We start from the raw sequence: 24,880 nt of genomic DNA, 5'->3' as shown, positions 1-24,880 counted from the left end.
TTTAGACGCTAAGATTATTATAACACATACACAAACACACAAACACACACACACACACACACACACACACACACACACACACACACACACACACACACACACACACACGTTTATTTTACTCTTTCAAACATCTGATATTTCATTTCATATCTTTTGGATAACTGACTTTTAAAATGGGCGGTGACATTTGACTCTCTCTCCCTCTCTCTCTCTCTCTCTCTCTCTCTCTCTCTCTCTCTCTCTCTCTCTCTCTCTCTCCCCCTCGGTGTAGCATTTAACCGCACAAAAGTCTTCTCCGTATTGTAAGTTTAATTCATAATCAGTTTTTAGGTCGATCCAGTCTAGATAACTGACGGCCCTTGTTTTATGAACGTGTGTGTGTGTGTGTGTGTGTGTGTGTGTGTGTGTGTGTGTGTGTGTGTGTGTGTGTGTGTGTGTGTGTGCGTTTCGGTCTCCTATGTACCGTAACCTTCACTCATGATTTCATATGCATTCTCTTCCCCTCCCCCTCTCTCTCTCTCTCTCTCTCTCTCTCTCTCTCTCTCTCTCTCTCTCTCATTGACCCAGTGTACTTGGAAGCAAAGCAAACGTGAACTTAGTAAGAATTTCTCACTATGAATGTCTTCTTTCTCTTTCTTTCTTCCTTTTTTCTTCTTTTTTTTCTTTTTACTACAAATGTCACCGATTTCGTTCCCTTCTTGTTGATATCTTTTTCTTCTCAATATCGCTTTCTGTGTGTGTGTCTTTCTCTTTCTCTTTCTCTTTCTCTTTTGTTTTACACATGTTTAACATTTTTTTCTCCGTTTTGGTATTTACTTGACATTTTCGTTCCCAATCTGACCTTCTGTCTTTGCGAATAAGTTCAATTTATATATAGTACTTTGTGCTTTTGGGGGAGGGACGGAAGTAGTGCTTAACCTTATCGCTCATTGCTGGTATTGTGTGTGTGTGTGTGTGTGTGTGTGTGTGTGTGTGTGTGCGCGCTATAGATGAGATGTGCACATACCGATAAGACTTGACTATGCACGCACACACACACAACGCACGCCCAAAGACTTACACAGGCCCAGTCATACACACACACACACACACACACACACACACACACACACACACACACACACACACACATGCATGCACGCACACGCACACGCACGCACATACACGCACACGTCACTGCTCATGCATACAGAGGAGCACTTACGCACACACTGCACAAACAACATCACACACACACACACACACACACACACACACACACACAAACCTACGTAACCCAACACTCCTTACCAAAACACGCCAGACACACACTTACCACATCGCAATACCCAATGTTCTTCAATGTACCCCTATTACATTTTTTTACTTAATGGGGGAACCTGAGTAGATGTAATGGAATTTTGCCGCACTAATACCGCACGACAGTTTCTCCCGGCAGCGAGGAAGGCGAGGCTGCCAGACGGGTGCAGAGCGGCCAGGCTCTCAGGTGTTAGTTGGCACTTGGCCGTGGCTCAGTCAACAAGTGGGTCCCTCCAGCACCTGAGGATTTACCGCGTTCAGTGAGGCTTGCGTTGAGATGACCACTGGCATTGCGTGCGTAGGAGCCGTGATGCCAGCCGCCGCACGCCTTCAGGAATGACACTACAGCTCTTCCAGGTGCGTGCGAGTGCGTGTGCGTATGCGTGGACGTGTTCGGGAGACGTATAGCCGCCTGATAGTATCGCAGGGCGGCGCGCGTCGGTGCAGAACCTGAGCAACAAATATTTAGTTGGTGTCGCGGTGTGATTAACGACACACGGCGCCTCTTGGGACGCGGGGAACAGATACCAGGCTTGTGTCGCGGCGCGGAGGGCGGGAGAGGTGGGAGAGGGCAACAAGAGGGCAGGGGAGGGGCGGGGTTGGTTGGTGGGGACTGCGACAGGGGAAGAGGCAAGGAAGCAGGGCAAGGAGCGATGACACCGGCAGGGAGGCAAGGAGAGGGGTGAAGCAGGGTGGCACGACGACCACCACCACTGCCACCTCTCCCAGGCACTGTGTCACTGCCCACACAAGTGCCTGGGCCAGACCGGGACACAGCCGCCTCCACTCAGTGACAAACCTTCCCCAGTGACACACTCAGGAATTTGTGTGGTGGAGACTGTCTCGTTGCCTGACGCTACTGCTGCTGCTGCTGCTACTACAACTACTACTATTACTACTGCTGCTGCTACTGCTGTCTTGCCAACACACGGCCAGGAGGTGTGTGTGTGTGTGTGTGTGTGTGTGTGTGTGTGTGTGTGTGTGTGTGTGTGTGTGTGTGTGTGTGTGTGTGTGTGTGTGTGTGTGTGTGTGTGTGTGTGTGTGTGTGGGACGGATAATGAGAATGGATGACAGAAAGTTAGATAAATGGAAGGAATAATAACTAGGGACGGAAAGGAAAGGGAAGGGGAGGAAAGGGAAGGGAAGGAAACACGGAACACAATAAATAAAAGGTGCAGACTGGAGAAAAGAATAAAAAAAAAAGAGAAAGAAAGAAACAGCACGAAAGAAAGAGAAAACTCATAACGATAATGAAACGAGAGAAAAAGAAGAGGAAGAAGGAGAATGAAGAGAAAAAAAAAACAAGACCAGCAACAACAAAGACAACGCCAACAACAACAAAAACAACACCAACTAGAGCGGAACGTTAATGAAGAAAAATGGATAATGAATAATAGAGCAATAAATGTACCGCCATGACACGTCCCTCTCCCCTCCCCCCACACCCTCACACCCACACACCTTCGTGCCCTCGCCTCGTGACTTATGTCCTTACAAACGTTCTCCCACAACCGCCACGTAATCGACTGACCTCACCACGGCAAAATTACAATATCAACATGACGGGAGAGAGAGAGAGAGAGAGAGAGAGAGAGAGAGAGAGAGGGGGGACGAGGCATTAATAAACATTCATAGCGATAGAGGTACAGATAGAAAACCAGTAATTTAGAGATAGAGACTTAATAGAGATTGAATGATAGCCAGACAGAAACAGACACAGAGAAAAAGAGAAAGAGATATAACGATGATAGAGACACTGAGAAGTCCAGCAGAGAGAGAGAGAGAGAGAGAGAGAGAGAGAGAGAGAGAGAGAGAGAGATTACTTACAGAGACAGGAAGAAAAGGAAAGGTAGACAGAAAGGGCAGAAAATCAATAAAACCATAAAAAATCTGAAAAAAAACTAATTATTTCCAAGAACTCAAACACACACACACACACACACACACACACACACACACACACACACACACACACACACACAAGAACCTCAAGAACACAAGATGCATTCTCTCCCTTAGTCTGTCTCCTTCCCTCTCGGTCTCTCAGTCTCTCGGTCTCTGCTTCCGTACCCAACCGTGTCTCTACTTCTAAATCGCTGCTGTGGTGGCTATCGAACCGGGAGACTGTGGATGAGTGGAGGAACGTCATCGACCGTGCCACCGCCTATCCACCCAACCATCCATCCACTCGTCCCTCTCGCAATGCATTAGGGGTAACTCAAGAGGAGATCACGGGCTTAAGAGTTGAAGCGTAAGGTGTCTGGGGCGTGGAGCGTCCGAGGCAAGGCTGGTTCAGTGTTTGCCGGGTAAATACATGGTAAAAAGAGGCGGATGCTACACCAATCTGACGGAAGAATGCACGCTGCTACTGAGCTACTGAACGCAAAGAAATGAAGAACTCCTTACAGAAATATAAAGAAAAGAGAAGAAAAGGATTGTAGTTCCATCTTATGCAACCACGAAAAAGGTCATGCCGAAAAGTAAATAAAGGTCTATAGGTTAGTTTCATGCAGATACGGAACGCAAAGAAATGAAGAACTCCTTACAGAAATATAAAGGAAAGAGAAGAAAAGAACTGTATGCTCATCTTATGCAACCACGAAAAAGGTCATAAAAAGGTAAATAAAGAAAGGTCTACAGGTTAGATACGGAACGCAAAGAAATGAAAAACGCCTTACAGATAAATATAAAAGAGCAGAAAAGAGAAGAAAAGGACAGTATGCTCATCTTATCCGACCACGAAGAACATCATACCAAAAAACAGATATATAAAGAACTACAGGTTATTTTCATGAAGATACTGAACGCAAAGAAATGAAAGAAAGCCTCACAAAAATATAAGGAAAAGAAAAGAAAAGAAAAGGAAAAGACTGTATGTTCATCTTATGCAATAAAAAAGAACCATATACTAAAAAATAAGTAAATAAAGGAGCATAGGTTAGTTTCATGCATGCTGAACGAAAAGAAAACGAAAACTCACCAAAACATAAAGAGAAAAGGAAAACTGGCTGTATGTTAATGTTATGTAGAGAAGAAATGCAAAGAAAACGAAGAACGCCTCACTCCATCAGCAAAATAAAAAAAAATAAATAAATAAGGCTTCAAGTTAATCTCAGGATTGAAAAGCGGAAGATTATCAGGAATATTACTCATCTTACTAACGCGAATATCATGTTGCTTAGGTATGAAGGAATCGTTAATTTTTACTCGTCCCTCACGCAGGCAAGCTCAGGTGAAACAAAAGAGTAAGACTAAAAGGGAAAAAAATACTGGACGGCAAAGAAAAGTGTAAAGATAATCTTCAAAAAGCAAGATATTAAAGAGTTACACGAGAGAACGAGGCAGAAGAAATATGAAAAAGAAATTATCAAAGAAGAATTTTTGATTTACGCCAAGTACTTCAAAGCAGAGAGAGAGAGAGAGAGAGAGAGAGAGAGAGAGAGAGAGAGAGAGAGAGAGAGAGAGAGAGAGAGAGAGAGAGAGACCTGTTCTTCCTTCAGACACGGAAATGAAATAAAATGGGATTGAACTAAAATCCACAATCAAGTTAAACGATTCATTAGATTCCCTTTAGCTACTGTTCAAATAATTGTCAATGGAGTAACATAAAGGATCAGAGAGCGTTTCTGATCCCACCATCACAGGGAATGAGAGAGTAAAGAGTATTAGATCGCTCTTACATTAAGGAGAAGGGGAATTAGGAAAGCAGTGAGGAGGAGAGGTTAAAAAACGGTGGAAAAAGATAAAAGGGGATGATGATGATGAAATATCGATACAAAAATGATGATGGCAGATAAGAGAGAGAAAAAAGAGACGCAAAAATGATAATGGTGATGAAGGATAGACACAAAAATGGTGATGAAAGGTAATGTGAAATAAAAAAAAATCATGATGAAGGGGTGAAAGACAGAAAAAATGAGGATGCAGCATAAAGAGAAGCAAAAAATGGTGATGAGAGGCAACAAGATACAGTAAAGATAAAAGGATGAAGGAAAAAAAAGTGCAGTGAAGAAAAGTACGACTGAAAACAATATACTAAACTGGAGAACGATGAGAAGAAAAAAGAAAACAGCAAAAGGCAATGGAATATAAATGAAAGTGGAAATAAAACAGAAAAAGTGATACAAGAAAATAGATGATGCAGAAAAATACGAAAAACAAAAGATAAGAGAAAAAACACAAAAGCAAGAAAAAAAAATCAAAAGAGAGTACAAAGCAACAAAGAATAATGGCACAAAGGAAGACGAGAGATAAAGATAAGTAGATAAAACATAACAAGCAACAAGAAATACACGATGAAATAAATTAGACACAATCACAAACATTCAGACAAAAAAAAATGAAGGAGAAATGAAAATAAAGCAAAAACACAATGTAATAAAGAATATAAAGCAAGAATCTATCAAAAAATAATGGGAAATTGATCATAAAGCAAACACAAACCAAAGAACAGTAGCTAAACCTGGAAAGAAAACACAATAGAGATTAAAAGTTGAAAGCGGAACCAGAAATAAAACAAAACCCAATGTCGAAAGTAATACAAAGCAACAGAGACGATGACGCTAAAGACAGAAAAAGGAGACGAATGGAAAGGACAACAAGAGTGACTAAACTTCAAAATAAAATGCAATAAAGCTTAAGAGTTGAAAGAGGAACCAAAAAGTAAAGGCAGTTACATAAACCCCTCAAAGGTGGATTGCAAAGGGACGAACATAATCCCCTTCACTTAATTGCAGGCGCACGCGCACACACACACACACACACACACACACACACACACACACACACACACACACACACACACTCAACTCGCTGAACCCTGGAACAAAATTTCGAAATGAATGTTTAAAAAATACAAAAAATATATAAATAAAGAAATAAAAAAAAAATAATAATCCTAGCTTCTCCTTTTCCATTTTAGAGTATTAACACGTTTGATTTTCTATTTTCTCTCTCTCTCTCTCTCTCTCTCTCTCTCTCTCTCTCTCTCTCTCTCTCTCTCTCTATCTATCTATCTATCTATCTATCTATCTATCTCTCTCTCTCTCTCTCTCTCATAAAGAACAGAAAGCGAGAGAGAGAGAGAGAGAGAGAGAGAGAGAGAGAGAGAGAGAGAGATGGGAGGATAAAGGAGATGTCTGATAAGGCAAACGAAGAGAAAGAGAAGCGTAAGGATAAAGCCTCCACGTCAAATATATCGGAGCAAGAGGAGGAGGAGGAGGAGGAGGAGGAAGAGTGAGGGAAGACAAGGATGAACGTGGTTGGGGGATGGGAATGTGAGTGAAGGTAGGGGGAGGACGAATGGAGGGAGGGGCAGGAATGTTGGGGAAGAGGAAGATGAGGAGGAGGAGGAGGAGGTGACGGTGGTGGTGGTGGAGGAGCAGGAGAACTTGGGATGGATGTAAGACGAATGTTGTGGTCACGCTCGGCGCCTCAGACACCTCTAAATTGCTTTCCAGCCTCCACACACCTGACTCACTCTCTCTCTCTCTCTCTCTCTCTCTCTCTCTCTCTCTCTCTCTCTCTCTCTCTCTCCCATCGGTAACATTTTTCATGGGTGTTGTGTGGAGTTCCCGTCGTCGCACCGCCACGGCAGGAAGTGGCAGGAGGGGAGACTGCGCTAACTGTCGCCGCCATTAGGGAGGGACACTCCGCCCTTGTTGACACCCCAGGCACACACGCACCCCTAGACGCAACCCTCAGCCCCCACTCAGACACACCTCTCCTAAACACTCACTCATAACCTGGCTCCTCCTTCACGTGGTGACGGCAGACAGACACAGCACTCCTACACTCCCTCCTCCACTGACCCCACCTGCTTCCTCTACAGGTTATGACTCAGAGGGAGCGACACACCAACCCCAACCACCGCCCACCTCCCCCCCTCCCTATGCTATGATGCGGGCCCGCCCTATACTTCTCCTTATAGGTTGTGACGTCGAGGGACGGACACATGGGCCCTATCCTAAATATCTCCTCTGACGCTCTCTGCTTTTCTTCCCCCAGATTGTGACGCCGAAGGACAGACATGGGCGTGTGGGCGGCGTATCTCGTGGCCGTCCTTGCCCTGCTCGGCGTGCCCAGCCCGTCGTATGGACAGGTGGGGCTGCGGGCGGCGCCACTTATCAACAACCCAAGGATGCACGGCGCTGGCGTGCGGGGTGCGGTGGGACGCGGAGTGTTCTCCCGCTGGCCAACGGAGGAAGAACGGCCGCACCGCAGCCACAGGAACCACAGCAGTAGCATCGAGCACTCTCTGGCAGCCATCTTCCGCGGCGTGGCCTACGGCATCTCCACGCCACCCACCACCACCACCACCACTACCACCACCACTACCACCACCACCACCTCCCCCCCGTCCCCGCCCTCCTCTTCCCCTGACAGAAATATTTTCGCGCCGCCGCGCCCGCAGCCCTCCGCGTGGCCTGACCTGGAGGACCTGCTCCTCAACATGGACGACCAGCGCCCCATAGACGTCTTCCCGGACCTGTACTCAGACATCCTGGGCGGGGAGGTGGAGGAGGCGGATGGGGAGCCGGAGGGGTCATGGGCCGGGTCGCTGGGCGTGGCTTGGGCGGTGCATGTGTACTGCTCGGCCAGCATGTTTACGGTGGTGGGGCTGCTGGCCGTACTGCTGCTGGCCAAGGTGCGGGGCGCCGGCCGCTTCCTGCCCCTCACCCACCACCTCAGCCTGCACCTGTTCATGCTGGTGGCTGCCGTGTCGCGCTGCCTGCACCTCTTCCACGATCCGTACGGTACGGAGGACAAGCTGCCTGAGGCGGTGGCAGGCGTGGTGGAAGACATCGGCTGGCCCTGCCTCACCGCAGCCATTGCTGTGGTGGTGATGGCGCTGGTGCAGGTCTGGCGCTGCCCGCCCCACCCACCGCCCAACCACGCGCCCATCACCCTCGCCATCATCACAGTCTTCCATTTTCTGGTGGCCGTGTCCACACATGTGCTGGCCGTGCAGTTCCCCAAGCACGCAGGGCCTCTCAGGGCCGCCTCGCGCACGGCAACGGCGGCTTGGGGCGGCGTGGTGGGCCTCGGCAGCTGCGTGGGCACGTGCCGCGTTGTGCAAGCTTTGCAAAACGCTCCCAGCCTCATGACGGTAACTGTAGGGCGTGCCACGCCAGAGTGGGTGACGCAGCACACGTGCGCCTCGTTACTGTACGCTGCGCGCCTCACGCTGGTCACCACCCTGGTGCAGGTCATGCTGGCGGGCCTGCACCTGTACGGTCTGCTGGGCTCTCTTGTCACCACGCGCTTGCCACCACCACGCCCCTGGCACTGGTTGGCCTTCCAGAGTGCCAGCAGCGGCCTGGAGGTGCTGGCCTGGGTGCTGCTGGCCCTCATCTCTCTGCCCGGCCTGCGGGACGCACAGCACAAGCGCCGCGGAGACACCACCAGGTGGCAAGACCTCAAGAAGGGAAGGTGGCGCTGGTGCTGCTGCTGCCGCCCCTGCCCCACTACGCCTGGAGCGGGGCGTCCCGCACATGACAGCACGACACCATGCAAGGTAGTTCAGCCCCGTGAGGGCCGCCCGTACCCTTCCTCCACGGCGCCTTCATGCCATGCCTCACCATACAAGCAGGCTTTGTTGAGGTCCACTGCCTCGGATGCCCACCTGCTGTGGAGTCATGCCCGCGCCCGCGATGCCCCTCAGTCTAGCTGTTCCTCTAGGCCCTCCTCCATTGTGTTAAAAATGATGACTTTGCCAGAAACGCAGCACCCTCCGCCCCGCAGCATGCATCCCTACAGAGCTACGAGACGCAGCGCGCTGCGCCAGACAAGACCACGGGACAGGCTGACGAAGAAGAGCCAACAGCGTACGACCAGCACCTATATTACAACGTTCCGGTGGCAGCGACCGGGGACTCATCCGCCAAAGCCTCCCCAGCGGCACAGCGCGTGGTGGAACGACCCTCGGAGCGCCTGCTGCAGGGACAGCTCAGTGTTGACCTGCACGGCGCCGACAGCGACGAGGATCGCCCGAGAAGCGACCTAGCAAGCCTGACAGACTACAGTTCCACGGAGCCCGCTTCGCCTCTGTGTGTTGGCGACCACGACTGGTCCCGCAACACCACTACCACCTGCTCTTCCGTCAGCGCCGCCAACAGCTTCGACCTGCGTATGTTCGAGGACAGCGACGGCACGTACTACCAGCTGCCCTACACCCAGACGCCGCCGCCCCCTCCGCCGCCGCTCAACTTGCGCCACCATCACCACCACTACCCAAGCCGCAGCCTGGCGAGCTCATTCGCAGAGTTGCAGGAGGGGAGAAGGGGGCGTCCAGTCCCTGACTCCCGTGGAGACACTCAGCGCAGCCACCCTGACCTGGTGACCGGCTCGCCCTACAAGTGGTCGGCTGCGCCACAGTGGTCCCCTAAGGGTCTCCAGAGGGCGTACTGCACTTCCATGGGTGCCGTGGCGGGGGCGGTCCTGTGGGCAGGATGAGCACAGGGACTCCCTGCCGGCCAGCAAGCAGGGCAGGGCAGCCTACAGTGAGCAGGCCGCACACACAGCACACAGCGCCGCGGGGAGCTTCGGCAGAGCAGTGGCGGTGGAGCAACGCGGGGCGGACCTCCACTCCGGTGGGAATCCCTGTGAGTCCAGTCCCCCTCAGGCACAGCCCCCTTGTCCAAACCCGCCAATCCCGCAGACAACGAGCCACAGGCCCAGGGGAGGGTGCATGTCTGAGGGCCGCTCAGCCCGAAGCGGCGCAGGACACGGACAGTGCTGTGCGGGCCCCAACGCCCCGTCCCATGGACGCCGCCCCACCACCTCGGGTAGACGGCACCACCCAGACAGACGTGCCCTCCGCTCCGCAGCCAGCATGGCCGTCCACGCCTTCCCCGCCTCCGCCCCGCCATCCTCCGCCCGTGTTCTTCCCGTCCCAGGACTCCAGCTCTCCCGCCAACAGCCAGGGACAACTTCCCGCAGAGGCAGGGCACCAGGAGCCTGAAGTCGTGGATCACCAGCACGGCCAGAATCAAGGCGACACTGGTGAGGAGCACCACCAGTACACCCGCCGCCACCAGGAAGCAAATCCTGGGGACTGTGAGCTTCATCAGACACACGGCGTTGAGCTGAGACATCAGGAGGTCCAGTGTGGCGGAGACTCCACCCAGACATGTAACGGCGACCGAGACCCAAGTGAGGGCAGCTCGCCTCTCAATCGCGGTGGGCTCCGCGCTGGCCGGTCACACACAGACGCTGACACAGGCGACACTCAGCCTCACGAAACACGCCCCCCTGAACCCAGGCCCCGCGAGCCACGCCCCGGTGACCGTGCACGCCCACGTCTCCCCTCAGGAGGCCGCGAGCGCCTCGCTCCCCATCCTGGTGACATCCAGGCCTGACCCGCTCACCAGGAACCCCGAACCACGCCGCCAAGTCAAGCCAGGGCCACGCTAGTGCCGCGTCGTGAGGGGCGCAGGACACTTGACGTCCCAGAACATTGAGCCCGATCAGGGCCACCGTGCCCTTCCCGACACACCCTCGTGACGTACATACGATGATGCCCTTTTGATATAATGACATACGCTGCCACCCAGTGCACTACCCACCTCAACAACACTAGCTTCTCTCCCCCCCTACCCCCTATCCCTCCCTGTCCGTAAAGTCCGCCTTTCCCTGTCCCCTTTTCCCTAAAGGAAGCGCCGCACCGCCCTTCCGCTTCACCTTTCCGAAGCGTCTCGTTCGCCAGTCTCGTGAAGCAACACACAGTCTCGCCCGGGAGTGAATCAAGCCGTGAACACATTAATGGCGCGCCTCGCCCTGACGCGCCGCAATGCGAGGAAGGCAAAGGAGGAACTCAACAGGAAATGAAAGACGAGCAAAGTGTTGTAATAGTTAGAGCCTCTCCTCTCCTCTCCTCTCCTCTCCTCTCTCTCTCTCTCTCTCTCTCTCTCTCTCTCTCTCTCTCTCTCTCTCTCTCTCCCTAAAACTGTCCTCGCTCGAGCTAAAACACAGTCCCCTGTAAGTAAGGAGAGCGGGGTTGCCACACACACACACACACACACACACACACACACACACACACACACACACACACACACAGAAAACGGAGTCGATCAAAATAAAAACGTTACGAGCAAAAAAAGAAATATATATAAAAGGTTGAGAGAGAGAAGGAAAAAAAAAATAGAAAAACTATAGTAATAATAATAAACGTTCCATTACTTCCTCCTCTTCCTCCTCCTTCACCTCCTCTTCCTCCTCCTTCTCCTTCTCCTCCTCCTCCTCCTGTTCCTCCTCGGGTGTTGATCCAAAATAGAAAAAGAAAAAAAAGATGAAGAAAAAAAATGTTTCTCGAGAGCGACAGAGAATTATATTTGTACACGAATCAAATTTTTTGCTGTGATTCTATGTTTAAAATTTAATAAGAATAAAGATGTTGATAGTTTAGAAAAAAAGAACCATGTTTTCATTCACCGTCATTATACCAATAGTAGTAGTAGTAGTAGTAGTAGTAGTAGTAGTAGTAGTAGTAGTAGTAGTAGTAGTGGTGGTGGTAGTAGAAGCAGTAGTAGCAGTAGTGATGGTGGTGGTGGTAGGAGTAGTAGTAGTAGTAGTAATAGTAGTAATAGTATTATTATTATTATTAGTAGTAGTAGTAGTAGTAGTAGTAGTAGTAGTAGTAGGGGTAGTAGTAGTAGTAGTAGTAGTAGTAGTAGTAGTAGTAGTAGTAGTAGTAGCAGCACCAGCACCAGCACCAGCAATATTGAAATTCCTCCAATCTTATAGCCACGAGTAAGTAGAAACGATCAACTCTCTCTCTCTCTCTCTCTCTCTCTCTCTCTCTCTCTCTCTCTCTCTCTCTCTCTCTCTCTCCCCACGCTCCGATTTATTGCACCATTGTCAGTATTTATGAGGGAGGTAGAGGTGGAGGAAAAATGTAGAGATAGGGAGAGAGAGAGAGAGAGAGAGAGAGAGAGAGAGAGAGAGAGAGAGAGAGAGAGAGAGAACAATGACTCGTGCAATCAACATTTAAGAATCTGCAGGAAGGAATCATCGCCATTATCAGGAACGACTATTATTATTCCTTCCCATTTACCTGAGGAACTCCAGGTCAGGTGAGGCGGGGCGAAGGATCACAAGGGAATACAAAGGAAGGACGAGAAATTTTAACTCGATGCGTCTTGTACTTTTAGAGACGTGGTACAGTGGGATCCGAGGGGTCTTCAAGCGCACGGGTTCGAATCCTGTCCACGGTCCGAGTGTAGGTTGGGCTTTCTCACTCGGGGCAACGGTTTCCTAGCGGGTGAACTTTGAGACAGGAAGTACGCCAAAAAGTATCCCCTTTGTCAATAAATTCCCGTAAAAAGCCCACATGGTATAAATGAAAAAAAAAGAAAACGGAGAAGACAACAAAGGAAGGACAAAAACAGAATAATGCATATATTAATCCTTGAGGGTCAGAAGCCCAAGAGAACACAAAGAAAGGACGAAAAATATGCCTCAATACACTTCATAACTTAAGAGGCGTCAGGAGACCAAAGAAAAGACAACAAAGGAAGGATAAAATAGAAAAATAGATATGTTAATCCTTGAGGCGTTAGGAGACCAAGGGAATACAAATTAACATAAAGAAAGGACGGAAAATAAAACCTCATTCCACTTTGTAACTTAAGAGGCGTCAGGAGACCAAGCAAAAGAACAAAGGAAGAATAAAAAAAAAACGCATATGTTAATCTTTAAGGTGTCAGAAGCCCAAGGAAACACAAATGAACGTAAAGAAAGTGACGGACAATAAATCTCAATACACTTTTTAACCTAAGAGACTTCAGGAGACCAAGGAAACGCAGACTACAAAGGTCAAAAATAAAAAAAGAATGCATATGTTCATCTTTGAGGCGTCAGAAACCCAAGGAAACACAAATAAACTTAAAGAAAAGGACGGAAAGTAAATCTCAATACACTTTTTAACTTATGAAGCGTCAGAAGACCAAGGAAAAGAGAACAAAGGAAGAATAAAAAAAAAAAATGTATATGCTAATCTTTGGGGAGTCAGAAGACCATGAGAACACAAATGAACATAAAAAAAGGACGGAAAATAAATCACAATGCACTTTTTAACTTAATAGACGTCAGGAGGTCAAGGAAACGCAAAAGAACATGTAAAACGAATGAAATCTAGATCAAATGCCTTTTTTTAACATTAAGACACGTCAGAAGGCAAAGGAAATGCAAAGGAACACAAAGGAAGGAAAAGTAATAAAAGATCAATGCATCTGTTGACCTTTCACCCCTTGAGTATCAGGACACGTTTTCAAATCCCCTCTGGTTACTATTTAGTGATTTGATACAGCTTCAGAAACTCACATGGGAGATTGAAATAGTGACGACTGTGGCCATTAATCTTCTGACCTTCATATACCCTTGCTAATGTCAATAAAATGGTCTAATAGTACACAAATCTCAAGGTAAAAATGCGTCTCAGTACTAAAGGCGTTAAGAAGTCACCAGCCCAACGTAAAGAAAGACAAAGAAAGGGCGAAACAAACCTCTGAATGCACTGGTAACCTTTACTACTACAGAGATTTGAATAGAGATGTTGTTTTGTATAGAGACTAAAAGAAATATAAGGGAAATAATCTGTATATTCCGATGCGTGATTGGATGAAAAAATTATACATGTAAAGCGTTGCGGGGAAAAAAAATATGTACTTCTTTGGGCAAAAAAAAAAATTATGAAAAACAGAATATATGGAAAAATGGCAAGGAAAATATGGAGCAAGAATAAAACTTGAGGGGAGGGAAAAACACGACGGAGAATTGACATAGAGCCAGAAGGGAAAAAAAGGGGAAAAAAGAAAAGAGAAAGGGAAAAGGGAAAAATTGTGTGATCTACAATATAAAGCGAAAAATGATATACAAAGAGAGAGAGAGAGAGAGAGAGAGAGAGAGAGAGAGAGAGAGAGAGAGAGAGAGAGAAAGAGATTTACAGTACCGCTTAGAGCTATTTCACAGTCTTATCTACTTAGCCAGACCTGAAAAGCAACACATGAGATGAAAAACTACTACTGCTGCTACTACTACTACTACTACTACTACTACTACTACTACTACTACTACTACTACTACTACTACTACTACTACTAATAATAATAATAATAATAATAATACTGCTGCTGCTGCTACTACTACTACTACTACTACTACTACTACTACTACTACTACTACTACTACTACAACTGGGAGATTGACATTATTTATATGTCTGAATTTCCTGTCCTTCCTCCTCCTCCTTCCACCCATCTTCCTCCTCCTCCTCCTCTCCTCCTCCTCCTCCTCCTCCTCCTACTTCTCATCTTCCTTCTTATGCATAAATCAATAAAGATAAAAGTAAATAAACAAATGCATGATCAACTCCTCCTCCTCCTCCTCCTCCTCCTCCTCCTCCTCCTCCTCCTCCTCCTCCTCCTCCTCCTCTTCTTGTTCCTCATCCTCCATAAGTAAATAAATAAGCAAACAAGTAAATAAGTAAGGAAATACACAAATAAACAAATATAAATACAAATGTTGAGCCGTCCCATTATCCCTCTGACTAATGAACTGTCAAACCGACGAATGCATGACCTCTCTCTCTCTCTCTCTCTCTCTCTCTCTCTCTCTCTCTCTCTCTCTCTCTCTCTCTCTCTCTCTCTCTCTCTCTCTCTCACTTATCTACTCACTCACCTTCAGTTTGCCAGTCATGCACTCACTCACTCACTCACTCACTCACTCGCTCACTCACTCACTCACTCACTCGCTCACTCACTTACTCACTCACTCATTCACCTACTCACTCACTCACTCAGATTAAAGTTCGCTGGTTGACTCATTCACTCTCACTCACTCACTCACTCTTACTCATTCACCCTCTCACTCACTCACTCAGACACAAACTGCCTGGATGACTCACTTACTCTCTCACTAACTCACTCACTCCCTCCCTCACTCACTCACTGACTCACACATTAATTAACTAACTAAGCAACTTCCAGAATTACAAACCCACAAACTAAGTCCATTAATATTAAAAAGAAATACATAAAACACATTAACATTTATAATTATGAACCAACAGTCGTGACGAGAGAGAGAGAGAGAGAGAGAGAGAGAGAGAGAGAGAGAGAGAGAGAGAGAGAGAGAGTACACGCACGCACACATACACTTGACAAATTTCAGCAGATTTAGATACTAAGTTCTTTTATTTCCCCCTTTCTTATCTTGCTTTATGAAACAGCAATAAGAAAACGACTTTTTTTCCTCTTCTTTCCTCTCTTTTTTTCCCTCTACCTGTGTCCCTTGGCGTGCATCCAGTTGTGTAAATATGAGAGATAGAGAGATAGAGGGAGAGAGGCACAGAGGTTGGGAGAGAGGAGGAGAAAGAGCGAGGGAGAGAAAGGACACGAACAGCTTTATTGGTGTCACTGTTATCTCGCCCTCTTTGAACACTGCAGGTAGCAAACTCACACTATAAACTCGAGACAATAAAGCAAGTTCCTATAATCGTTTCTCTTCCTCCTCACCTGACCAAGATATGAGCGGGAAAAAATCAAGGAAAAACGCACTGGTGATAAATTACTTAGAGTGATAAAGTGATGTTGAATTAATATCACGGGAGTATCTTTGTGTGTGTGTGTGTTTTTTTTTTTAAAGTTGTGGTTTTTATGGTTGTTGTCGTTGCTTCGGTGGTGGGTGTGATAGTGGTGGTGGTGATGGTGGTAGTAGTGGTGGTGATAGTGATGGTGGTAGTGGTGGTAGTGGTTGTAGTAGTAGTAGTAGTAGTAGTAGTAGTAGTAGTAGTAGTAGTAGTAGTAGTAGTAGTAGTAGTAGTAGTAGTAGTAGTAGTAGTAGTAGTAGTAGTAGTAAAAGCAGTAATAGCTTATGAACACACACACACACGAACACACACACACACACACACACACACACACACACACACACACACACACACACACACACACACACCAAAATAAATAAAGAAAAAAACCTACAAATCCTTTAAATAACCAATGAAAACTACGAAAAAACCCAATTACATATGAATAACTCCAACAGTACACACACACACACACACACACACACACGTACCAGTTCCACACACAAAGGCACAAAAAAGAAGACAAATAACAAGGAAACGAAGAAAAGATTAGGTGGAAAATGTTTTATACTAATACCCTCTCCCTCTCTCTCTCTCTCTCTCTCTCTCTCTCTCTCTCTCTCTCTCTCTCTCTCACTCTCTTTCACTCTTACATCATTCACACCGCCACAATCACGCTTCCAAGTGCTCTCCCTAATAATGTGAATAAGTAAACACACACACTACACTTAAGTAATAATGAAACTCACACCCCCTTCTGTATTTTCCATTAGCATACACTACTACTACACTCGGACACACGGACACATACATACATACATACATACATACATACATACACACAGGGAAGGTACTTAAGATTCACCGTACAAACTCCCTTCGAGAAATACAATGTGCTTAAGAGAACAGTGAATAGAATTGTGTGTATTTGTGAAGGAAGGAAGGAAGGAAGGAAGGAAGGAAGGAAGGAAGGAAGGAAGGAAGGAAGGAAGGTTGAAGTCTTTCTTCCTTCTTTTTTTTTTTTTCATATTCTTTCCCCTATTAATATCATTCCTTATTTCTTATTCTTATTCTCCCTCTCCCTGTTCTCATTTCTCTTTCTCTTCCTCCTCCTCCTCCTCCTCCTTCTCTTTCCCCTCATCTTCATGTTCTTGTTCTTATTTTCTTCAGCTTCCACTACTACTACCACTACTGCCACCACCACCACTACCACTACTACTACTACTACTACTACTACTACTACCTGTTCCTCGTCTCTCTCCCCCTCGTCTGTTTCCCTTCCTCTACAGTTGGACGGAAAAATAGAGACTGGCTACAAAATGGGTGTAGAGAAAATAGAAAATAGATAGAAAGGAAATATATTTAAATGTTGATGTGTGTTGCGTTTTCGAGAACACACACACACACACACACACACACACACACACACACACACACACACACACACGCACACACATACACACACGCACGCACACTCAGCATTTGACACTGTAACACAACAAACAGCCCCACTCACTGCACGCACGCACGCACACACGCACGTACAGAAACGCATCCTTGCTAAAACCCCAAAAAAAAGGGTTAAAAAAATAAATAAAAAAAAAACTTCACTACATAATAAAAGTTAAAATAAAGGTAAAATAAAAAAAATACATGTACGAGAACGACCAAACTTTCTCTCTCTCTCTCTCTCTCTCTCTCTCTCTCTCTCTCTCTCTCTCTCTCTCTCTCTGACCTTTTGCACTAAAATAGGAACCCATGGCAGTAGTAGTAGTAGTAGTAGTAGTAGTAGTAGTAGTAGTAGTACTAGTAATAATGAGTAATAATAGTAATAATAACAATCAAAACCACAATCATAACACAAAACAATAACAACAACAATAATAATAGAAATAATAATAACAATAAGAGCAACACTAATAACAACAACAACAATAACAATAACAACAATAACAACAGCGGAAGAGAGCCAAGGTTAAGTTTTCCGCGACAAATGACAATAATTCGCGGGAACAATACTTCTTAATTTTTCAACATCCAGTGATTTTCCGCATTTGTGACCTCGCTCCTTGTCTGCCGAGAGGTGAATATTAAGCCGGGCCAGAGAGAGAGAGAGAGAGAGAGAGAGAGAGAGTGTGTGTGTGTTAGTAAGGAGAGGCCGTGAGTTAGAATCTGGCTGGCTTGGAAAGGAATAGAGCCAGAGCGAGAGAGAGAGAGAGAGAGAGAGAGAGAGAGAGAGAGAGAGAGAGAGAGAGAGACGAGGAGAGGAATAGAATGTGAAATGAGAGGAAGGGATGAACACGGGAAAGAGAGAGAGAGAGAGAGAGAGAGAGAGGAAGGAAGGGAAAGAGAAGGAAAAGAGAGGGGAATATGGTAACAAGGAGAAAAGAGGGGAGAGAAAGAAAGGAAGATGAGACTTAAGGGAGAGAGAGGAAGAGAGAGAACGAGAGGTAGGGAGAGGGAGAGAAGGTTAAAAGAGGATGGAGTGAAAAGAAAAAGGAAGAGAAGTGGAGGAAAATGAAGGAAAGGAATGAAGATGGAGAGAAAGCAAGGGAGAAAGGGAGGGAAAGAGAAGGGAGGAAGAAGAAAAGTTACAAAAAATAGAGAAAAGAAAAGAAGCTATTGAAAAGGAAAGAAATGAAAGAAAAAAGAGAGAGAGAGAGAGAGAGAGAGAGAGAGAGAGAGAGAGAGAGAGAGAGAGAGAGAGAGGAGGACGCTTCTCTGGTTTACGAAGGCTTGGGTTGGTGCTGAATGCCACACACACACACACACACACACACACACAGAGAGAGAGAGAGAGAGAGAGAGAGAGAGAGAGAGAGAGAGAGAAAGGGGTAGAGGGGTGTGTGAGTTAAATAAATAAATAAACAACCAAGAAGAAGGATAATGTAGGATCGCAATGAAAAGAAATTTGCGTCTTGCTTTGCGAAATGAGATAGTGAAATAGTACTACCATTGTTCGCTTAATTAGAATCACAAAATGTAGGAAAATAATGCCTTCTCTTCCTCCTCCTCCTCCTCCTCCTCCTCCTCCTCCTCCTCCTCCTCCTCCTCCTCCTCCTCCTCCAGTTCACGGTGGCGGCGGCGGCTGAGGCAAAAATATTATGAACTTATTCTGCTTTTACTCAGAAAAATTAATTCCCGTTTTCTTGACGTTTCTTCTATTTTTTCTTTCTTTTTCTTAATGGAGGCTGCGATTGACTTCTCTAGCCGAACAGCCACGCAGACAGACGGACAAATAAACAGGTAAATCCGAGGAATAAGGGATGCATACACAAAGAGAGGAGGAGGACAGACAGGCACACACACAGACGGATGAAGTAAGTAGAAGGACGCAGCGAGGAATGAGAAAAATATACAAAGGGAGAGAGAGAGACAGGCAGACAGACAGGTAGACAGACGTAACGACAGCGAGAAAACATGAAAGGAGACAAACAAATGGAAAGGCAAAGGTAAGAGCAGAGAGAGAGAGAGAGAGAGAGAGAGAGAGACCTTTCCTGCATGCTTCTCCACTTCTCAACTTGATAAAAATACTCGTCCTTTTTTTCCAGGAACCTTCCGCCATCCTTCAAACTGACTCACTCACCCACTAGTTGTGCATTCCTCGCCTCCCTACACTCACTCACTCCCTCACTCACCTCTCCCTCTTTCCTGCAGCACAAACGCACCTTCGTACACTCCCTACTCCCACTCACCCCCTCTCCCCCTTCTCGAAAGCTCAAAAAACAACAAATAACTCACAACACAGCCTGCATTTTCGCTACGGCGGCAAATGAATAGCGGTAAAGGACTGCAAAAGACTCCTAATGCGATTTAATTCCCTTGCTTATTCGGTATTTCACTTCTGCCTCCAATTAGGTGAGTCTGTTTATGGTTTATATTACGTTTGCTGGTGCGTCGCGTGTGTGATGTCAGTGGCCGGGACGAGAGGGCTTCTGGGAGCAATGGCTGGGGGGGATGAGAAGGAAAAGGGGGGGAAGTTGAGGTGTGCGAGTGTTATTTCTCGTCTCTCTGTCGCTGTAATGAAGGATCCGCACGTGTAAATAGAAACGAAATTTGTGTATGACACGATGCCTTTCCTGGGGAGGTCGCGCGTGTTGTGAATCTGCGAGCGTTGGTTGGAGGAGAAGTTTCTGAAAAATAGGTGTTTTCGCTTTGGAATTCACCGTTTTTGAGCTTTGTGGGACAGCTGGAGTCACGTTATCAAGGTGGGATAAGGTAACGCTTCACTTCCGCACCTCAGACTATCACAAGGCCACGAGACACAGATAGAGACACGGTAATCACCACAACCTTCGATCTAGGACGCCGGAGACACTTGGGACACGTAAAGAAGGCAAAGAAAGGCAGCCCGCACGGTAGAATCATCTGTACACTCCACACTCTTCACAAGGCCACGAGACATAACAGAACCGTCACCAAAGGCACCTGGCGAATATTTGGTGAGGTAAAGAAGGTAAGAAAAGATGCGTTACTTACTAAAAGCTAACTTACACACTAGAACCACAATCACAAGGCTTCCTCTTCACCACAAGACCATCTTACACTGATAACCCAACCAAACCACCATTTTACACCTTACCTGGAAAGACCTTCAGATACCTGCAATAAGGGTAAGGAAAGGTAACTCCGCAACCCGCACTGCATGTCATGAGATCATAACACACTGAAAACCAACTGAACACATTTATACGAGACCTTACAATGACTGAGAAACCTTGTGATACCTGAAGATACGTAATATTGACAAGAAAGGTAACTCACACATTATAACCAGTCCAATACATCACAGTTCTCACTATAAGACCATAATGCACTAATAACCAATAGAACCAACATTTTACACCTTAGAATGCCTAAAAAGACTTTGTGATACCTGAAGATACGTAATATTGACAAGAAAGGTAACTCACACATTATAACCAGCCCGACACAAGACCATAACACACTAATAACCAATAGAACAACATGTTACACCTTAGAATGCCTAAAAAGACCTTAAGATAACTGAGGATATGTAATAAGGGCACGGAAAGTTAACTCCTAACACCTCATAGTCCCCGCCACAAGCCCTTGAGACACTGATGACCAACAAAACCAAACCCAAAACGCCTGAAAAGACCTTACGATGACTGAGGATACGTAATAAGGTCACGGAAAGGTAACTCACACATTATAACCAGCCCCAACACCTCACAGTCCCTGCCACAAGCCTTTGAGACACTGATGACCAGCAAAGGCAGCAGGTGTTTAATGTACGTCACGCTTTCACTTAACACAATCCCGCCAGCTGGCCGAGGCACATTCCCGCCACAAGCCACACGGGGCGGCGCTATGAACAAGGCACCTCATTACCCATTACCACCTCAGTTACCACCTCAGGCCCGCGGCGACACGTGTGCTGAGGAGAAGGAAAGACCCTTTACGAGCGGCAAGAGGAGACACTAGCTTAGCCTGGAGCGTGGAGGCAAGACCATGTGCAGACAATCACTGAACTCCACACGTAATGCAGGAAATAATGGGACAAGGAAAATAAGGAAAATAACACGAGAAAAAAGGAGGGAAAAGGAGAAAAGCAACTGCAACGCCATCTACTCCAGCTCCTTTTCACTGATTTCATGTTGCACAGCCATATTTCTTTCTCCTTCCTCTTGTTTTTTTTTAACGGCGTGGGGAGCAGAGGCGCGGGTGAGGGAGGGGTTAGGGGGAGTCAGGGAGTAGTAAGGGGTGTTATGGCAACGAGGGGAGGGGAGTTTAAGTGAGGGAGTGGGGGGGAGTGTCAAATTTCATCGCGTAAAACGACTCATATCACCTGACGAAAGTTTGTTCATTTAGCTCATTAAATAAAGAAACACAGGTAATAAAGGCTGAGAGAGAGAGAGAGAGAGAGAGAGAGAGAGAGAGAGAGAGAGAGAGAGAGAGAGCGAGAGAAACAGAGACAGACAGACAGACAGAGAGAGAGAGAGAGAGACGGTCAGTCACACAGAGAGCACCTCCCCTCACACACACACACACACACACACACACACACACACACACACACACACACACACACACACACACACACTCAAATCGCCCTAATTAGTCCATGAAGAGGAACTAAGATAGGAAAGGCAAGTAAGAAGAAACTACAGGATTAGCCCAGACCCCCATTGACTGCCACGCTGCTGGTCTGGCGTGGGACGAAGCGCTGGTGAAGGGCAGCGCAGTAATTAGGCCAATCAGAAGGTGAGGCACAAAGCAGGTAATATAGAGATGAGATGAATTTTTTTATTTGCTTGGCTTGCTTTATTAATATGATGCGAGGCTAAGTTGCTTATTTGCTCGTGAGGTAATAATGGCTTGATATCTGTACGTGTCTGTGTGTATGTCTGTTGTCTGTTTATTATTGTATGTCTTTCTGTATGCTTGTGTGTATGTCTATCTGTTTTTTTGTATGTTTGTTATAGTGGTATGTCTATATTTTTTTTATATATAGATAGATTGATAGATAGATAGATAGACACAGAAACTAATAGACACACAGACAGACAAATAGACAGACAGACAGACAGACAGATACCAAAACGGGACAACACAAGCTTTACTCAAAATATCCCCCTACTTCCCTTCCCCTCCACCCCTCACCCCACACACACACACACACACACACACACACACACACACACACACAAGTCAACTCTGCAGTGGATTCCACACACACGCTCTTCCTCTCTAACGCGATTCACTGCTTGTCAAAACTCCACTCCAGCCTGTGCGAGTTTTTGGAAGCGCCTCCAAGTTTTAATACAGTGTAGCCAGGGTGACGCTCCTCGCAATGGGCACAGACAGGCTGCAGGGTGACTGACTGACTGTATGATTGAGAGACTGGTTGACTGGCTGATTGGGTAAGGGTACAATGGTCTGTGTTATTGTGCGTTGTACGTGTGTCTCATATTATGTTTTGTGGAGTCTAGGTTACTGGGTGTTAGTTTAGGATAGTTGGCTGATGTTTGGATGGTCTGGGTTAGTGTTAGCATTGTTCACGTTACGTTAGGTTAGGTTAGGTTAGGTAAGCATGTGTTAGTTTGTTCTAGGAAGTTAGGTTAGGTTAACTTAAGCCAAGTCATTTAGTTTATGTTTGGGAGTTAGGTAAGATAAGTGAAGGTTGGGTTAGGTTAGCAAAGGATTAGTTAATATAAGGTTGATTAGGTTAGAACTTGCTAGGTTAGGCCAATGGGTATGCGAGGGCCAAATTAACCTCTTCAGTACCATGACACATTCTCATATTCATTCTGCTTACTATTTGGTGATTTTATACAACTTCAGAAACTTATGTGGCTGTTAAAATAGTGAAGATTGTGGCCATAAAGCTTCTGACCTCCATAGACCATTGCTAATGTAACTAAAATTGTGTAATCATAACCAAAACTCATGGTAAAAAATGCGTCCCAGTTCTAAAGATAAAGTAAAGATAGTTAGTACTTGGTTAGGTTGACTTTACAATTATGTTAAGTTAGGGTTAGATAAACACGACTAGCTTAAGTAGGGAAAAATGGCCACCGATCAAGTTAGCTCAAAGTTAAGTTAGTGTCAAGTAAACACGATTAGGTGGAAGTAAGAGTAAGTGAGATTAGAGTCAAGAGTTGCGACATAAAGTTTCATTACAGTAACATCCACTTCCAGCAAGAGAATGTAATATATAACACAGGCCGGAAACAAAGAAAAGAAGATCCAGCAACGAAAAAGTAAAATAAACACACACACACACACACACACACACACACACACACACACACACACACACACACACACACACACACACGTAAAAATAACAACAGCGGAACCGAAACACGTGTAACATTATAATGCAACACAAGCCACTGAACATGAAACAACACAACAACACAAGCACAACTCCATCGGGTCAGAAACGAGATTAAAACACGGCTAGAGCAAAAAATAAATGAAACACACACCCACACCCACCCACCCACCACACACACACACACACACACACACACACACACACACACACAGCAAATTCTAAAACATGTTCAAGTTAATAAACAAACACAAAAAAGGGGGGATAAAAAACACACTTCCAGAGAGAGAGAGAGAGAGAGAGAGAGAGAGAGAGGGAGAGGGAAAGAGCACATTTATGCCTGGGATCAGTAAGGTATTTCCGCATTCCATTTCAGCCTCTCTCTCTATTTACCTTCCCTCCGTGATGTGCTGAGCCAGGGACGGGGAATGGAGGGGAGGGACACGACTCGAGCTGACTCACAATACTCCCCCTTCAAGAAACGTCAATTGAGGGGAGGAGGAGGAGGAGGAGGAGGAGGACGAGGAGGACGAGGACGAGGAGGACGAGGACGAGGAAGAGGAGGAGGTCTGGTTATTTCTCCTTCCCCCATTTTCAAGATCTCCCTATACCTTCGAGTAAGTGTAGAATGTTTCCGAAAACCTTCAAAAAATGTCGACTTGAGAGGAAGAGGAGGAGGAAGAGGAGGAAGAAAAGGAAGAGGGGAAAGAGGAAGCGAAACTCTTTACCACCTTTAATAATAGAATGTATAATAAAAGCAGAACCTTTACCCCTTCAGTGGCAAAATTCATCCCTCCCCCAAAAAAAAACTAAAACAGGACATTTACTCCTTTCAATAGTAAAATATACCCAAGAATCCCTTCAAGAAAACACTGCAGTACCCCCTTGAAATTCCCTCAGAGCACACACGGAATACAAAAATCCTTGAAAACTCCCTTAACCCCATCAGCGCTATGACGCGTTTCCATATTCATTCTGCTTATTATTTGGTGATTTTATACAGCTTCAGAAACTTATGTGGGGATTAAAAATGTGAATATTCTGGTCATAAATCTTCTGAACTCCATAAACTCTTCCTAACGTAAATAAAAATCGTCTAATCAGATCGAAAACCCATGGTAAAAATGCGTCGCAGTACTGAAAGGGTTAAAAACTATATATACAAAGAGAAAATAGGAGAAATATCA

General features: G+C 46.1%; 2 protein-coding genes across 2 annotated transcripts; both read left to right on the top strand.

Moving 5' to 3' along the window:
- Window positions 1–1,480: 1,480 nt before the first annotated feature.
- Window positions 1,481–9,453, top strand: LOC123510880 (proline-rich transmembrane protein 4-like). Its single transcript, XM_045266333.1, has 2 exons — window positions 1,481–1,656; window positions 7,306–9,453. Exon 2 carries the CDS (start codon window positions 7,328–7,330, stop codon window positions 9,302–9,304), a length of 1,977 nt encoding a protein of 658 aa, XP_045122268.1. The 5' UTR covers window positions 1,481–1,656; window positions 7,306–7,327; the 3' UTR covers window positions 9,305–9,453.
- Window positions 9,454–9,749: 296 nt separating this feature from the next.
- On the top strand, window positions 9,750–10,658 carry LOC123510857 (lysine-rich arabinogalactan protein 19-like). Its single transcript, XM_045266298.1, has one exon. The coding sequence runs from the start codon at window positions 9,750–9,752 to the stop codon at window positions 10,656–10,658; it is 909 nt and encodes a 302-aa protein (XP_045122233.1).
- The last annotated feature ends 14,222 nt before the right edge of the window (window positions 10,659–24,880 follow it).

The sequence above is a fragment of the Portunus trituberculatus genome, chromosome 30 (assembly GCF_017591435.1).
Source record: "Portunus trituberculatus isolate SZX2019 chromosome 30, ASM1759143v1, whole genome shotgun sequence".
Taxonomy (NCBI): Eukaryota; Metazoa; Arthropoda; class Malacostraca; order Decapoda; family Portunidae; genus Portunus; species Portunus trituberculatus.
The sequence above is the reverse complement of the archived record's forward strand: the minus strand, read 5'-3'. Positions and strand labels throughout refer to the sequence as shown.